This window comes from Solenopsis invicta, chromosome 3 (genome assembly GCF_016802725.1).
Source record: "Solenopsis invicta isolate M01_SB chromosome 3, UNIL_Sinv_3.0, whole genome shotgun sequence".
NCBI classification, from domain to species: Eukaryota; Metazoa; Arthropoda; class Insecta; order Hymenoptera; family Formicidae; genus Solenopsis; species Solenopsis invicta.
Genome location: NC_052666.1, coordinates 2789412 through 2807093, shown reverse-complemented (window position 1 = coordinate 2807093; position 17682 = coordinate 2789412). Strand labels below are relative to the sequence as shown.

The following is a 17682-nucleotide window of genomic DNA, read 5'->3' as shown; positions in this document are numbered from 1 at the left end:
GTAATTATAAAAAGCAAAGGAATTCTTTGTTTCCGATGGAAGCAAAGAAGGTTGCTTCGAACGAGAGTTTGATTGTATCCAGCAGGAATTAAAAAGTAGTTGCGGATTCAATCAAAAGAGAGTTCGATTGTATCCAGCAGGAAGTAAAAGAGAGCTGCGGATTCAATCGAAAGAAAGTTCAATTGTATCTTGCAGGAAGTAAAAGAGAGTTGGGGATTCAATCGAAAGAGAGTTCAATTGTATCCTGCAGAAAGTAAAAAGAGTAATAAAGGGAGGCATGAAAGGGTAGTGAAATAATACTGGGTATATAAATATTTTGAAAAATATGATGAAAATCTTACTAGAGAGAGAAGGTAGTCTTATGGAGAGCAAAAATAATGGATAGCTAAGACTTATTGTTAGTTAAAATTTATGAAGGTGTGAATGATTTGGTGTTTGGTGGAGCGGATTCAGCTTACAACGGCGGACAGCTGATCAACGGTTACCACTCAGAGTGTTCGGAAGTATGTTTCATATTATCACATTTCAATATTATTTCTGAAGTTCTTTAAAATAAAAGTACTTCAAAGATAATATTTAAATTCAAAGGATTAAAAGTATTAAAAAGTTGTGATAAAAATTGTGTGGATATTAAATATACTTAGTATTTCAGTCTTGAGGCTTTCGTGGCCATTGCTATTGTTAACCGAGAGGGTTTCCGGATGGATGCCACGTGCGTGTTGGGCACTTTGCCGACGTTTCGCAAACATTGCAGCTTGCATCATCAGGGCTGAGAGCTCCGATATTGAGCTCCCTTTGGTTGTGGTGGTTCTTATATATCCCCGTTGCTTCCGGTGAGGGTTGGGGTGGAGAGTTTGACTTGGTCAGCCAATCGGAGCGTTTTGATTGGCCGGCCGGTCGATTAAAAAACACGGGAGAACGGTATGCCAAATAGGATTTACTTGAAAGCCTTTCTCGCGGTTGAGGTTGTCAGGATGTTTCAAGATTTCCAGACCTTCTCGATATTTTCTGGCAAAGTAGCCTTGTGACGGGGCCAACATGGTAGACTTATCATACTGCACGGCATGTCCAGTCTCCATCCAATGTTCCGCCAAGGCTGATTGTGAAAAGTGGCTGTATTTGGCACACCTCTGGTGTTCTTTGATCCGTGTACTGATCTTTCTCCCGGTTTCTCCTATGTACACTTTTCCGCAGGCGCAAGGTATCTTGTACACACCTGGTGTTTCCAGGCTTGGTCTTTGATCTTTGGGGTTAGGGAGTAATTGAGCAATTTTCTTTTGGGGTTTGAAGATTACTCTGATGTTATGTTTACTCAAAATTCTGCCTATGCGCTCTGTTGTTCCTTGAAGGTACGGAAGGACAGCCGTCATTTTTCTTTCACTTTCTTCATCTAGATTTTCGGTGTCGTTGGGACTGGAGATTTTGTTCTTCAATCTCTTAGTTATCTGATTAATGTTCTCGCTGTTGTACCCATCCCTAGTCAAGGTCTAATTAAGATGTTGTAACTCCTCATCCAGGAACGTTAGTTCAGAAACTGTGAGAGCTCTGTATACCAATGAGCTGATAACTTAATTCTTTTGTGAAGGATGATGATGGGAGGTTGCGTGAAGATATCGGTCATTGTGGGTTGGTTTTCGGTAAACCCACAAATTTACTCGAATAATATAGTGTAATGAATTTTGTTTGGTACTTACCTTATGACTCAGCCATCGGCTATGTGGATGTGTCGGCTTCGTGTCTTCACGCGATGCTTGATCGGTTTAGTTCTTGAGACTAGCACCGCCAAACACATTGTAGCAGTTCGTTTTATTGGTTTAACGAGTCGACGGAGAAGACCGCCTGACCAGCCTGACTGCAAGACGCCACGTTCTTAGATGGTGCGAGTTGTTTCACTAATGACTAATGACTAAGCACATCGCGCATAATTCGGTGGTAAGACTGCAGTGATGCCAGAGATGACAATCGAATCGATTTTGTTAAAATCCTTTTTTTTTAAAAAAAAAAATATATATATATATATGCGAAAATTGAAATAGATAGTTTAAGTAGTTTCTAAAAAAATAATATCAGTTAATTAAAAAAACAGGTTTACGAAACGTAAAAACTAATAATCTTAATTTAACAATACAAAAATTTGTAGGTATTTAGTGAATATGTACAAGTAAATGTATAAGAGTGTAGAAAAATAAACAGCAGCAATTACCGCCAGTACATCCTTAATCGCATACCCGGTTGCTTGGAATCAGGGCGTTGTATTCCCACTCTGAGATTATGAGGAAAATCAAGTGAAGGATGACAATAATTAGAATGTGCGATACAATTAATTTGAGCTTACAACAGATAATACAATAATACTATTGTCTTATAATAGTTACCATTTACAAATCTTTCTAGAAATGTGTATGTATAGGTGTATGTATAGGTGTATGTGTGCCTATATTGGGACTTCATTTAATACGGCAGTGTTGGAGCGGAAGTGGTTTAGAAATATTAATTTGGGGATTAAATAATATTTCGGATATATATGAGGGAGATACACGGAGACTGGTGCATCGAGGGGAGACCGAGAAAGGAAGGCACGGACCGCTTCGAGGTCAAATTCTTCGGGGCCAATAGAGAACGCGCCAGGAGGGAGTGGGACAGAAGAGATCGGAAGCAAAAAGAGAATTGACTCTAGTGATTGAAGAGGACCAGGGGCAAAATAACAACGTGGGGGAGGTGGAGATAGCTCCTCTACAAACTCTACACTAAGCGCGGGGCTAGGTGAACGATCCTCGTCCTCGAGATCATGCGATCCGAGGATCGGAGGGGTGGAGCAAGGTTCCTTCTCCTCCTCGTGGGTCCCTACGTTTGGAAAATCCGCAGGAGGTTGGTCTTCCTCCAAATAGTGAATTTCAGGGATCGGAGATTCCTGAGAAGAGAATGAAACGGGAGAGTCCGGGAAGATTCTATAAGTTATTTGAGAATTGGGGGAGTCGGCGCAAAAAGATTATCTACGGGGGAGTCGGCGCGAAGAAAATTATCTACGGGGGAGTCGGCGCGAGAAAAATTATCTACGGGAAAATCGGGGGAAAATGCGAACGGGGGAAGTCGCTCTTCTTCCGGTGCGACCGAGGAGTACGAAACAGGGGGGCAAAGTCGATTAACTTGGGCGGCGATCAGGTGTATTTCCTCCTCAATGGCTTCGAGGCGGCGGGTTCGGCGATTACGGCGATTCCGGCGACGCTTCACGGCTACTCGGGACCAGTTTTTATGAACTTTGGAGATTTTGTTCACTAAAATAAAAAAAACTCCGTTTCTCTCCGTTTGGCGAAAGGTTAAAATTTAGACACTCTCTCGGGTTAACTCGAATAGGGTTCGAGTAAAACCGAGGAAAAGATCGGAAGTAAAAAAAAGGTTCAACAGAATCTATGGGGAGAGAAGGAAACGAGAATTCTTACGAGAAAATCCAAAGAAAAAAAAGGATTTAAAGATAAAGAAATTCTTTCGGATTAACTCTTACGAGTAAATCCCAAGAAAGAAAAGAATAAAAAAAATAAAGAGATTCTTTCGGATTATCTCTTACGAGTAAATCCCAAGAAAGAAAAGAATTTAAAGATAAAGAAATTCTTTCGAATTAACTCTTACGAGTTAATCCCAAGAAAGAGAAGAATTAAAAATAAAGAGATAGAGAGAGAGAGAAAGAGAGAGTATGGAGAGTATGGGGAGGAAAGATTAATAAACTTAATAAATATATTATGTTTAAAGTTAAAGTCTTTCGCACTAGAGAGAGAAAGGGTGTTCGAAAACGAGAACGAAACAAACGGTTGATTCAGGACTTACTGCTTGTTGGTTAAACTGTTAGAGTTGACAAATGTGATACTCTCGGGGCCGCAGGCCTCGAAACTGGGGGCTCGACTCGGCGGGAGACGGACAATTCAACCAAAAAGATTGCAGGTGCGATGGAGAATGGTCGCCAGATCCCAAATATGCCCGTTTTCACTATGGCACTTTCCCGACCGAGACTTGTGCTCCGCACAAGTTTAAAAGATCCGAGAGTCGCAGAACTCGGGCATGCAAGATGTCACGGAACTGCGATTCGGACGAGGAATGAAGACTAAACTAGCCTCTCCGCTAGAAGACGCACCTAATTATACTATTTTTCATCTATGATTCCCTTTGTCCCATCAAGGGCCGTGTGCACCACTTTATTCATTAATACACCCACGTGCAATATTTGCTTTTACGACTTTTTTATATTCCTCGGTAATTGTTATCCGAGAAAGCGGCAGGTTTGACAATTGAACTCTCGAAGGCATTAAATGTCAAAAATTCTTTGATTTGTTGTGGGTGTCGGACATTTAGAACACAAAGGGGTACACACGTGCGTCTTCCAGCTCTCTGATTTTACTATCTTTGGTGTTTCCGGCGTTGAGCAAAGGTGTCACCTCAGATCTCCATAATTGATAAATTTATAACTATTTAATTCGTGACATCTGATTATTGCCGTGAGAGTCACCATATTCTTGGAATGAGGGTGAGATCACCACCGCTCGGCCCCCGTTAATTAGAATATCCGCTGGTTGCGAAGGAAGGAATCGTTACTCCGCAGAGCGTAACAAGGGCATAAAAAAATTGTTCCGGCGGTTCACTAAATGTAAGGAAATGAATGGTGACTATGTTGAAAAATAGATACATACCTACGTAACATTCCATGTAAGTTTCACAAATAAGTTCACATTTTTTGATTTGTAATATTTGTCGTAACCTTACTTTCCGAACATACCTCGTATTTATTTAATAATTTTATTATATTGCAGATTACATACCTGGATATATTCTTTTTGATCACACTTTCGGGTAAGCTGTTTGTGATCGTAATAAGAGTTCTGTAATTAATAGGGTAGTAGTACAATCGTTCTTCGATATGATTCACATGACAATTTGCATATATAGTTGATACGTGAATAAATGCCTGCAAGACAAACGTTTAATTTACACTTTTTTTTTAAACGAAAGAAATAGAATGTTTGCCAACAATTATTAATGTAACACATTTATTGGATAAAAGAATTACCTTTAAATTTGTCATATGTTTTGCCAGTTTTAAGATGGTAGCGATAGCGTTAATGTTTATTAATGTAGAAACTTTGATTTCTTCGTCAAAACGTACATTCACTGCCATATGAAAAATTATGGATACCTGTAATGCATATTACACATGTACATGTGCGTATTTCTCATAGATTTTGGATCGCTGAATACGAATTCGTAAGCTGTTTTGCTTCATCAACGTAGATGGTTTACCTTTATCAAGATTTCTAAAGTTTCATTTTGGCCTATTTTAGTATCAGAAGTACATTTGAAAAAAGTTTATATGGTGGGCTGTTACTACGGAAATGACAAACCGAACAGTGCTAATGATTTTTTAAAAGAATTTGTTCATGAATTAATTAGTATAAATGATAAATTGCCTATACAAGTTTCACTTTATGGAATTGTTTGTGATGCTCCGGCAAAATCTTTTATATTGTCCACTAAAGGTCACACCGGGTATGCCAGTTGTTCCAAATGTTGTATTTATGGCGTATATAAAAATGGTTCAGTTTCTTTTGTTGAACATGTTCCGAGTCGTCTTCGAACTGATACGGATTTTCTGAATCAAACGGATATAGATTATCATAAGAGGGAAACAATATTAACAATGATTAATAATTTAGGTTTAGTATCAAATGTACCTTTAGATTATATGCACCTTATTTGCGTGGGAGTCGTTAAGAAATTATTGCTTTTATGGATAAAAGGCCTCTAAATGCAACTCTCGCACGCGCGACTCATCCGACCGACGAAATCGGTGGCTTTACACAAGTCTCGTTCGTCTCACCACAACGCTGGCTTGTCTCGAACTCGTCCTAGAACAGGGGTACGACTCGTCCCTGGGTGACGGCGGCTCCCGTCGTCTCGGCTAAGGGTCAAATCCCGGCGACGATCCACAGCGAAGTGATCGATAGCGCGAGGAAATTCGGCAGGCGGCACGCAGGATCTCTCGCCCCACGCACGAGGGTTTGTCGCGCCGCGCTATTGGTTCCGCCTTATAACGCGGTCCTCGCGATCCTTTAATCAGGCTGTCGCGCCGCGGCGCGCAATTCGAGGTAGGTCGGTGTCTTCGGGCAGCTCGCGACTCTTCCCGTGGTTTTCCCGAGGCCGGACGGCTATCCCTACGGACTCTTCGACGTCCGGTGCCCCCGCGCTCGGGACCACGTCAGGAACTTTCTCTCACAGCTCCTCGTTCGGGGTCTCCTACGCGATGATCTGCGTGGAGTGTCGACATCCCCTACGCCGGACCTTCCCTCTTTGCGTCCTGCAATTTCAGCGGCCTTACTGTTGCGTACAGGCGCGACGGTAAGAGATAACGTAATTAAATGAAGAGAGATCACCTGTCGTGCGCGCTACTGCGATCCTGCGCACGGTCCGGAAGGTCTCAAGTGGCGGTAGGTCCTCCTTCTTGTAGTCTGCTCGCCGGGTGAGATTTCGTCGATACAAAAAAAATGAATATCCGCTAGCCGGCGATCCGCAAAACGTCGCTAAAACTGACGGACGGACACACGCACACAAAACAAAAACGCGGAGTTGTAAGCGCACTCGCCGACACGTCCGTATCTGAGCCGAGAGGACGTAAAGCCGCAGCGTGCGTTCCTCGTTCGGATCTTACGATCCCTGTGACAGACAGCCAAACGGGATGTCACGTCACAATATATATATATATATATATATATATATATATATGTGTGTGTGTGTGTGTGCGTGCGTGCATGCGTGTGTGTGCGTGCGTGCGTGTGTGTGTGTGTGTGTGTGTGTGTGTGTGTGCGTGTGTGTGTGAGCAGGGGATTGGAAGCAATATGTTGAGATAAATTTATTACTCTAGAATTTCGTTGATGACGGCGGAGCTTGGGGGAAAAAGATTTAGAAATGCGTTCTTGGGGACAAGGTGAAAATTTGGATAGGTAGAGGGGAGAGAGACTGGTATAGTGGCTTCAAGTGGGAGGTTCGGAAGAATTGAGCGAAGCTCTTCAAAGACAAATTCATGAGGACCGAGGGCATACGTGCCTTCGGGGAGAGGGGATGGAGCGACGGGATATGACGAGACGAGTGACTCCAACGTCTGGTGAGGACCGGGAGTGAAATAAAATCGAGGAGGGGGAGGTTCGTAAGGGATTTCTTCCAGTATTTCTATACTGGAAGTGGGGGAGGAGGGAGGAGAGCATAGACAAATCTCTTCGTATAGGAATTCCACGCTAGCGATGGAATTTGCTGGAGAGGCAGGACTACTCGAGATTGGGGAGTAAATGAGTGTCGAAGATATTGAGAGAGTGGGTGAAGGGGGTTGAAAATATCGCGGGGGTTGTTCGGGTTCCTGAGTAGTCCGAGAGAAGTCCTCGTAAGTGGCGTCAAAGAAGTATCGAACCCCGGCAAGTGGCTCTGGACGGGAGCGCGAATTTCTCATGTTCGGAAAATCCTTGAGCCACCTCTGTAGTGGAACTCGTGTAGTGGTCCGGACCCGTAAGAGATCTGGTCACAGTGACTGCGTGGATCCGCGACAGTCTACGGTGGTGGACGGCGAGCACGGTTCCAGGTGTAAGATGATGTTCTCACTCGCGAGAGAATTAGTTATGAAATTTCACCAAGTTTTTGAGTTCGGCACTTTGTACTAGGAGAACTTATTGCCACAAACGACTAAGTTTTAATGAGGTTCGACCGCACAGACTCGAGCATTCAGGATGCTACGGACTATGCGACGAGTAGGATCGGGATGGTAGTGATCGCTCCGCTGGAAAATTCTCTATTTTATACTATTGCTTCTTTTGTTCTAAGAGGGCCGTGTGCACCAATTTTGTTGTCTAAACGCCTACGCACGGCCTAACCCTTTGCCTACGAGACGCGTGTCCGGCATCGAGTTACGCCGTCCATTCAACGGGTCTCGTCACTTCTTTCTCGGTAATTATTGTTATGAGAACGTGCGTGACCCGTCATCTAATCACTAAAAATTGTGACAGATTTTGATTTAGTGTTCTATGGGCGCTAAGTTTCTGGAAGCCGAAAGTGATGTATACTTGTGCCTTTCGGCTTCCTGATTTTTATGTTTATCGATGGAGTTTTATACGTTTCCGGGGTCGAGCAACGTGTTACCTCGAAGAGCTCCCATAAATTATTTTTTGTGTCAGCGAGTTTATTCGTCCGGCTAATATGACGATGATGTTGTTATTTGACACTTCTTTTTAATTTATGGTGCTTTGATTTGCGACATTTCTTTTATAATTTATGATGTTTTGATTTTTGTGATATTTCTCACTTCCCTCAGTGGCGTATTTATGTCTTACTGTATTCCCGGAAATCGAAGTGAGATTAAGTGGGGCATCGTTGCTCGGCCTCCGTCGCATAGTGTATCCGTCGTCAAAAGAAAAGAATCGTTACGTTGTGGACGTAACACAAGTTTGTAATTTCATATTTAGTTACTTGAAATGTTATAGAAATATGTAACCTTCATTTTCAAAAATATTGTTATAACTTGTGCATAAAATAACCATAACTCTTATAAATTACACAATTCTGGATTTCCATCCATTTAATTGGATAGTCTGGATTTCCATCCATTTAATTGGATAGTCTATTTTCAAGGTTAAATATTTCTTTTTCCTTCGTATATTATCATATCAACTTTTTTACAGTAAATGTATAATACCATACTTTGACTTAAAATTAATTCATATTTGAATAAAAAAATAGCATAATTCACAATTTGACAATTAATTTTATAATATCTCAAAGAAAATTCGAATTATTAAATTATAAATTAACTTTTACAAAAAATCTTATAATATCTTAAAATTGCATATGAAAAAAGAACTAAGAAAAACTGTAAACCAAAAATTATTTTATTGATTTAATTATAATTATACTGTTCACCCGTTCTCTTCATACGTTTTTTTACCGTTTCATCTGATGCATACTTTAAATCGTATGCCCAACCAATTTTTGTAAAAAAATCGATAAACATTTTTATTAAATTAATCGGATTTTTTAATTCGATAGCTCTATAATCCTGATGGAAGACATGGTGGTAATTGTGCCACCCTTCTCCCGAGGACAATATAAAAAACATTATATTGTCTGATGCGTTTATGTATCTGTAACAATCAAGAAAGTAGTTGTAATTAAATACTGATTACGTACAAAATTTGATTTAAAAGTATATTCGGCTATATAAGACTATGAATTGATTGATACTTACTTGTCATATGGTTTATAACCATATCTGTGGCCTATTGAGTTAATCATTAAAGCTACATTTAGTAGCAAAATATGACGAAGAACGCCGGGGATTAAGTAGGCGTTTAGCCATTTTTCTTTCCAAAATACGACCGGGATAACGGTTGGCAAAACAAAGCAGAGCAATATCACCAATATCGTATAATATCTGAAATAACAAATTTATTGTAGGTACTTGTTTGATAATAAGATATTATTTTAACTTACATCAACCTAACATAAATCTTGTTTTAAAAAAAGTGTCGTATATTAATTTTCCAAAATTCCTAACAAAAATCTTATTTAAAATAAAGAATGAAATAAAAGTAATCTCTAAACAAAAAATGCTTTCAAATTAAACTGTCTCAAAACAAAGATTACATCACAGAGCCTAGTATTTTATTATATATAGCCAAGTATTTTATTATATATAGAACACAAAAGTATTTTATCTAACAAAAATCTTTTTTAAAAGAAATTAAAATAAATATTTTTTGATACACTTACTTTTTTTGAAAAGCTAGTATTGCATTGCTCTCCAGATCAGAAATATCAATGGTTTTATCTTTTTTTGTGACGTCGGGATGTTTTTTGCAAAGCAGCCAGCCTATATGGGAAAAAAAAAATCCGACGTTGGGGTTATGTGGGTCGGCGTCAGTATCACTAAATTTATGGTGTACCCTATGGTCCTTGGCCCATACAATCACGGAATCCTAGAGTGAACAAAGTTATAAGTTGATCGGTAAATATGATTGTTAATATAGTACTGCGTTAATATAGTACCTGAATAAAGTAACGATAAAAGTAACTTTTTAAATCGTTGCCATTATTGACGAAATGTAACTCATTGAACACACCTACTTGAAAAGCTACAGTGTTCATGAATGCTAGCAGCAATTGGAGAGGCCACTTGGCTTTGTAGGATCGATGGGACCAAAGTCGATGAGCCCCAACTGAGATTCCCAAAAGACTAAATTCGTATAAAAAAATTGCTGCAATCGAAAAAAATCGTGACGTTACACACAAGCGTTTTATTATTTTTGTTGTATAATTATTTTGCGAGCAAGCAATTAAAAGTACTACGCAATAAAATTAAACTATACTCACCGAAAAGAATAGTCATATATTTCACCGATGTAAATGAGAGGTAAAGTCCAGCCAGGGCACCAAGATGTAGCAACGATAAAATAATTACATTACGCCATACTATTGATCTATTGAATTTCGATTTTTCTTCAAGTTCCTTATTTACTTGTGGTTTTAACGCCATTGTTACACAGTCTATTAACAAAAATTATTTAAACAGTTTTTTTAATAAAATATATTTTATGAAACGTTCGTAAATTCTTTTTTTGTGGCACTTGTTTGTCTACACGATAATTTTTCACTGAGATACAGCTATTTGAAAATAGTATAATTTTTGGTTTCTGGAATAAAGTGTTCCCTAATTTTTTTTTTTTTTTTTTTTTTAGTAGTGTATATGTTACATAATTTCTAATTTTAATTTTGAAATTAAAACGCAATCAAAACCAAAGTTTTAGCAAGAAAAATAAAGTATCCCTGATTAAAAAGACCGATAGAAAACGATAGAAAGTATCAGAAACCTGATTCAAAACAATAGCATTCTATCGTTGCCACCCCTGGATAGGACCAAGTGCCGTATCTCTTAAAACGACGATGGATGACGATGTCGGTAGACCAAATAAGAAGGGTCATTATTAAATTGTAAAAAAATCGATAAACATTTTTGTTAAATTAATCGGATTTTTTAATTCGATAGCTCTATAATCCTGAGGGAAGACATGGTGGTAATTGTGCCACCCTTCTCCCGAGGACAATATAAAAAACATTACATTGTCTGATGCGTTTATGTATCTGTAACAATCAAAAAAGCAGTTGTAATTAAATGCTGATTACGTACAAAATTTGATTTAAAAGTATATTCGGCTATATAAGACTATGAATTGATTGATACTTACTTGTCATATGGTTTATAACCATATCTGTGGCCTATTGAGTTAATCATTAAAGCTACATTTAGTAGTAAAATATGACGAAGAACGCCGGGGATTAAGTAGGCGTTTAGCCATTTTTCTTCCCAAAATACGACCGGGAAAACGGTTGGCAAAACAAAGCAGAGCAATATCACCAATATCGTATAATATCTGAAATAACAAATTTATTGTAAGTACTTGTTTGATAATATGATATTATTTTAACTTACATCAACCTAACAAAAATCTTGTTTTAAAAAAAGTGTCGTATATTAATTTTTCAAAATTCCTAACAAAAATCTTATTTAAAATTGTAACAACCCGTTTTTCTTGATTAGATATCGGTCACGGACGTAGCTCGTCGGGAATTCCAGGGCACGATCCGGGTTAAGAGAGAATTAGACTCGTGGTTTTGACGGGTAAAATATATACAGGTTTTATTTAGTAAGCACACGGACGAAATACAAATGTCTTAACGCTATTATTTACAGAGGTTATGCGAGCGTCACCGCTGATACGTCATCGGCCGTATCGCGCGGGGGGTGACAGTTATCTCGGTCGCGGCGATCGCGAATACCAGTGGGTACCGGCTTCGGCGCGTGGAACGTCGTCGGCGCGATTGCCGTTATTCGCACGACAGGTGCGTTGTTTACGTTGTCGGCGTTCTTTTCGGCGCGCCGGGCAGCCTCGTGTTTATCGGCCTTGCGAGGTCGCGTGCACGGCTTTCGCGATCGTCGGAGCGGTAGCGGAGCGCGGGGCGGCGCTTGGCTGAGCGTCCCTTTAAATCCGCTGCTGGTATTGCTCGTAGGCAGGATGCGACGGCTACCTCGAGTACGCTCGACGGAGGCAAAGACGCTTTACTCCGTTTTTCTGTAGCCGCCGCGGTAGGATCGGATCGGTTTCGAGGAAAGCCGGTCGGGCAAGTACGCTTGCCTGAGCCCAAGACGCTTGAGCCCAGCTTCGGCAAGGAGAGACGGGTGTGAGAGCGGTAGCCGCCGAAAACGCTCGGCAGAGGCCAAGACACTTGACCCCAGGACTACCTCGGGAGACTTCTTCGGAGACCGGTCGACGGAATAACGGTCCGAACAGTCGGCGGAGAAGAAGCCCAGTATCTCGCTGCTCCGGCGCTTTTATACCCGCATCTCGAAACATCGGGAACGCTCGGTGGCGGTTCGGTTCGCGTCGGAGCCAGCGTCCCCGCTGCTCGAGATCGGTTACGTGGTGGGCGGACGGAAGTGAGCGAGCACGTCGTTAGCGCGTGCCGGTTTGGGCAGGTGCGCGTGCGCGGCGCGATCACTGCGACGCGCGGATGCCTCACTGCGCGCATTGATGCGTTTGGAATTGTTTATCGGTATATGTAGCGCCTTGTTCGCCGCTCGGCGGATGTTCGGCCGGCGTTTGGCGGACGATGACCGGTCCGTTGGGGGGAGGTCGCGCGGAGGCGGTTTGTTACAAAATAAAGAATTAAATAAAAGTAATCTCTAAACAAAAAATGCTTTCAAATTAAACTGTCCCAAAACAAAGATTAGATCACAGAACCTAGTATTTTATCTAACAAAAATCTTTTTTAAAAGAAATTAAAATAAATATTTTTTGATACACTTACTTTTTTTGAAAAGCTAGTATTGCATTGCTCTCTAGATCAGAAATATCAATGGTTTTGCCTTTTTTTGTGACGTCGGGATGTTTTTTGCAAAGCAGCCAGCCTATATGGGAAAAAAAAATCCGACGTTGGGGTTGTAACCGGACTCGACGTGTTAGTGTTGTTACAGCCTCGGGTAACCGGAATAAACATTTAAAATTTTCAAAAAACTAAGTTTTGTTGGTCGCTTATTGTCGACGGTCGCCACTTGTTTTGCTTACCCGAAAACAAGAAAGGTGATCACCGGCTGGGTCGCACCGGTAGTCACGTCACCTACCTCGCTGTATACGCCCTTGATCGCGGTGTCGTTCGACCTGGTTCCCTGCGGAGGTGTATCCGGTCGTCCGCCTGTATTTCGGGTCCAAGTCCCTCGGTTGCTCGAAGCCTCGGTACAGCCGATGCTCGGTGATTTACGCCCTCGCAACTGGTGGTTATTTGCGGTATCGTCGCGCTCGCTTGTGCGTGCTTGTGCGTGGATGGGAAAATTGTTGGTCGCCCAAGTAAATGATGAAACTCAATGTTCGAAACAAGTCACACAGTTTATTGCGTTAAACTACATGCGGACTGCCGTGTTCGCAGTGTCGTTCGTACAATTGTATTTACGCGGTCGTTCACACAGTCGTTCACGCGTTCACGCACTTAATCTAACGGGATGCGTCGTCACACATCACTCGCGCACGCACGGCGTTTTTACATACGCGAGTTTCAAACGCGTAATACTTTTAAAGAAAATGCCGGCACGGTCGATCGCCCTTGGGCACCGTGGGCGAAGTTTGTCCAAAACAAAGTCGTAAAATAATTTGTAAAGTTTTCGATTTGCGTCACTAGCGAAACGGTTAATTTCGTTCAGCGCGATTTTTTATTCCGGGTTGATACGAGATATTTTATTTCTCGCCCGTTCGCGGTTGTTAAACGAAACTCGTCATCCTCGCGGGATGATATATCTCTCTAGCCATCCGCTCTGGCTCGCTTCTCGAAACCCGCTGAAGCTCGAAGCTTCCACCTCGAAGTTGCGGGACTGTTTTCCCCCACTCCTTCGAGTTTCTTTTCGTTCGGCCAATCGTGGTCCTTCGCGTCACGCGAGTCACGCCCGGTGCCGCGGTGGCTTTTTCCCCGGGATTGCAGCTCGCGGTTCGCGTATGCGATCCCCGGTGCACGACCGTTATCATTACGTCATGGTAATTTCCGTAATTTAACGAAATAAATTATTTGAAATGAAATGAATAGCATTGTTGGTCGGCCATCGCGAGATCGCCCGTGCGCGTTTCGCTGATCGCGTTTGCGCCTCTTATTTTTAATAATTGAAATTATTTCAATAAATGTAACTTTGCATGTATTATGAGAGAAAATAAATGTTCAAAGCATATTGCGTATCGGTCGTTCTGATTTATATGCAAAGTAATGTTAAATTGATTTATAATAAAATAGAATAATTGTTATCACCGAAATAAAATAAAATAAAACATAAAATGTAAATATAAGAAAATAAGATAACGAAAATAATATATGTGATTTAAAGAATGATTATCTACACGAAATGTAAAGTAAAATAAAGTAAGGTAATTATTCTAGTTTTGTATCGCCGGTTTCTTATCTTATTTGTCATTGCTGACGCGCGTTTGGTTGACAGGTTGCTGGTCTGCCTCGTCTTCGCCTTTCCTTTGCTGCGTTGTCACGTACCTTGGCGTGACGGCCCTCTGCGGCGTTGAGGGTTCTGCGTCGCTGTCTCTTTCTCTCGTTCTCGGCGTTGGCGTATCCGCCCTGGTTGGTTGTTCGGTGTCGTTTTCTCTTTTTATTTCCAACATGGTCGTTTCAACTTTTGCGTCGGACATATTTTTGTCGAGGTTTACGCTGGTTGAATCGCCCTTTAGCATCTGTAATTTAGTCGGGAACAAAGTGAAATTGCTGGTCGTCGGCGGTGACAGGGTTGTAATCGGACTCGACGTGTTAGTGTTGTTTCAGCCTCGGGTAACCGGAATTAACATTTAAAATTTTCAAAGAGCTAAGTTTTGTTGGTCGTTTATTCTCGACGGTCGCCACTTGTTTTGCTTACCCGAAAACAAGAAAGGTGATCACCGGATGGGTCGCACCGGTAGTCACGTCGCTTACCTCGCTGTATACGCCCTCAATTGCGGTGTCGTTCGACCTGGTTCCCTGCGGCGCTGTATCCGGTCGTCCGCCTGAATTTCGGGTCCAAGTCCCTCGGTTGTTCGAAGCCTCCGTACAGCCGATGCTCGGTGATTTACGCCCTCGCAACTGGTGGTTGTTTGCGGAATCGTCGCGCTCGCTAATGCGTGCTTGTACGTGGGGTGGGAAAATTGTTGGTCGCTTAAGTGAAAGATGAAACTCAATGTTCGAAACAAGTCACACAGTTTATTGCGTTAAACTACATGCGGACTGCCGCGTTCGCAGTGTCGTTCGTACAATTGTATTTACGCGGTCGTTCACACAGTCGTTCACGCGTTCACGCACTTAATCTAACGGGATGCGTCGTCACACATCACTCGCGCACGCACGGCGCTTTTATGTACGCGAGTTTCAAACGCGTATTACTTTCAAAGGAAATGCCGACACGGTCGATCGCCCTCGGGCACCGTGGGCGAAGATTACTAAAACAAAGTCGTAAAATGGTTTATACAGTTTTCGATTCGCGTTACTAAGGAAACGGTTAATTTCGTTCACAGCGCGATTTTTTATTCCGGGTTGATACGAGATATTTTATTTCTCGCCCGTTCGCGGTTGTTAAACGAAACTCGTCATCCTCGCGGGATGATATATCTCTCTAGCCATCCGCTCTGGCTCGCTCCTCGAAACCCACTGAAGCTCGAAGCTTCCACCTCGAAGTTGCGGGACCGTTTTCCCCCACTCCTTCGAGTTTCTTTTCGTTCTGCCAATCATGGTCCTTCGCGTCACGCGAGTCACGCCCGGTGCCGCGGTGGCTTTTTCCCCCGGGATTGCGGCTCGCGATTCGCGTATGCGATCCCCGATGTACGACCGTTATTATTATGTCACGGTATTTTCCGTAATTTAACAAAATAAATTATTTGAAATGAAATGAATAGCATTGTTGGTCGGCCATCGCGAGATCGCCCGTGCGCGTTTCGCTGATCGCGTTTGCGCCTCTTATTTTTAATAATCGGAATTATTTCAATAAATATAACTTTGCATGTATTATAAGAGAAAATAAATATTCAAGGCATATTGCGTATCGGTCGTACTGATTTGTATGCAAAGTAATGTTAAATTGATTTATAATAAAATAGAATAATAATTATCATCGAAATAAAATAAAATAAAACATAAAATGTAAAATATAAGAAAATAAGATAACGAAAATAAAATATGTGATTTAAAAAAATGATTATCTACACGAAACGTAAAGTAAAATAAAGTAAAGTAATTATCCTAGTTTTGTATCGCCGGTTTCTTATCTTATTTGTCATTGCTGACGCGCGTTTGGATGACAGGTTGCTGGTCTGCCTCGTGTTCGTCTCTCTTCTGCTGCGTTGTCACGTACCTTGGCGTGACGGCCCTCTGCGGCGTTGAGGGTTCTGTGTCGCTGTCTCTTTCTCTCGTTCTTGGCGTTGGCGTATCCGCCCTGGTTGGTTGTTCGGTGTCGTTTTTGCTTTTTATTTCCTCCATGATCGATATCCGAGTTAGCCGGGGAATAAGGAGGAGAGTTTAAAGGGGACCGCTCTGGACTGCGTTCCAGATACGGTGTCGGGGAATAGGAGACACTAGGGACCGACGAAGGAGGGATATCAGCGGCTACTCTGTATGTAAATAATGAGGAGATCGAGAGGGCAGTGGAAGTAGGCTGATGAACCTGAGGAACTTCGAGTTCCTCGGGAAGAGGAGGTGGAGAGGAAAGATGAGAAACCGGCTCAGCTTCCGGAGGGATGCGGTCTATTCCTCGCAGGTACTCGAAAAAAACTTCGTCGAGGAGGTGACGCGCTTCCCCGACTCTGGTCCGCCAAAGACGCTTTGCGGCCCGCCGAGTTCTATTCCGACGCGGTTTACCGTTGTTTCCCACTGGGAATTGATTTTAAATTAAAGAGGAAATACGAGGGAAAAAGAAGAAAATTAAAATATGTGGGCTACTTACTGTTTGCTGTTTGTGTTGCTATTGTTGGTGTTATCTGTGCTGACGAATGTACAGAAGACCCTCAAGCCCGCAGATCTGCAGTCAGTTTTGCGTGCCAGAGAGGGTCTAGTCGTGCGGTATCAAAGTAAAAACTGCTAGCCGTTATCCGTCACCGAAAACAGGAAACAGTCGAGTCATTATCGGTTTGCCAAATCTGTACTAGCATCTTTACCCGTAGCAGTGTCATAGGAAATTACATTTTTCTATATAACTATTTTATTTTTTATTTTAGATGGTAAATATTTATTTTAATTAATACTGTCTTAACGTGACTTGATCATCCATTAGACTGATGAAGACTAATGAAATCTTGAATAATTTTTGTTGTTAAGAAATGAATTTCTCTTGTCAAAGTACGTACAACTTTGTTTATTGTTTTGCAATCAAATGTGCTCCTTGTCTCAAGTAAGAATAATGTATACTAACTGTGCATATCGAGTCGCTTGGATTATAACATCTTACTTTGACGCCACAACGAAAGTCAAACGTTTACATTAAAAATATACAAATATAAATAAATATATACATACAAAGAAATAATAGGAGAATGCCCTGCTAAAAATTCCAGGCATGTCCAGATATAAAATTATATACGTTCGTATCAGGACATACCTGGA

General features: G+C 41.6%; 3 protein-coding genes across 5 annotated transcripts; all 3 read right to left on the bottom strand.

Moving 5' to 3' along the window:
- Positions 1-4631: 4631 nt before the first annotated feature.
- On the bottom strand, positions 4632-6002 carry LOC120357151 (fatty acyl-CoA reductase wat-like). The gene is made up of 2 exons (XM_039446970.1): positions 5057-6002; positions 4632-4954 (listed from the first exon to the last, which is right to left on the bottom strand). The coding sequence occupies exons 1-2, from the start codon at positions 5162-5164 to the stop codon at positions 4715-4717; spliced, it is 348 nt and encodes a 115-aa protein (XP_039302904.1). The 5' UTR covers positions 5165-6002; the 3' UTR covers positions 4632-4714.
- Positions 6003-7347: 1345 nt separating this feature from the next.
- LOC105201323 (acyl-CoA Delta(11) desaturase) lies at positions 7348-11120 on the bottom strand. 3 transcript variants are annotated; one of them, XM_039446943.1, is made up of 6 exons: positions 10890-11120; positions 10393-10566; positions 10069-10277; positions 9793-9998; positions 9269-9454; positions 7348-9164 (listed from the first exon to the last, which is right to left on the bottom strand). In XM_039446943.1, exons 1-6 carry the CDS (start codon positions 10999-11001, stop codon positions 8921-8923), a joined length of 1131 nt encoding a protein of 376 aa, XP_039302877.1. In that variant the 5' UTR covers positions 11002-11120; the 3' UTR covers positions 7348-8920. The 3 variants fall into 3 exon arrangements, with proteins under 3 accessions (XP_039302877.1, XP_039302878.1, XP_025987779.2); XM_039446944.1 differs by having other exon boundaries at positions 10147-10277; XM_026131994.2 differs by having other exon boundaries at positions 10393-10968.
- Positions 11121-16268: 5148 nt separating this feature from the next.
- LOC113005333 lies at positions 16269-17410 on the bottom strand. The gene is made up of 2 exons (XM_026140779.2): positions 17027-17410; positions 16269-16953 (listed from the first exon to the last, which is right to left on the bottom strand). Coding segments are annotated over exons 1-2 (594 nt in total). The 5' UTR covers positions 17028-17410; the 3' UTR covers positions 16269-16360.
- Positions 17411-17682: the final 272 nt, after the last annotated feature.

Bases quoted from the DNA above. Each gene is read 5' to 3' on its own strand.
- LOC105201323 (XM_039446943.1), bottom strand. From the start codon at position 11,001: ATGACCCTTCTTATTTGGTCTACCGACATCGTCATCCATCGTCGTTTT. The intron at 9,999-10,068 runs GTACTATATTAA...TGTTCACTCTAG, and splicing joins TTTATCGTTACTTTATTCAG to GATTCCGTGATTGTATGGGC. The intron at 9,165-9,268 runs GTAAGTATCAAT...TGATTGTTACAG, and splicing joins GGTTATAAACCATATGACAA to ATACATAAACGCATCAGACA.
- LOC120357151 (XM_039446970.1), bottom strand. From the start codon at position 5,164: ATGGCAGTGAATGTACGTTTTGACGAAGAAATCAAAGTTTCTACATTA. The intron at 4,955-5,056 runs GTAATTCTTTTA...TTTGTCTTGCAG, and splicing joins AACATATGACAAATTTAAAG to GCATTTATTCACGTATCAAC.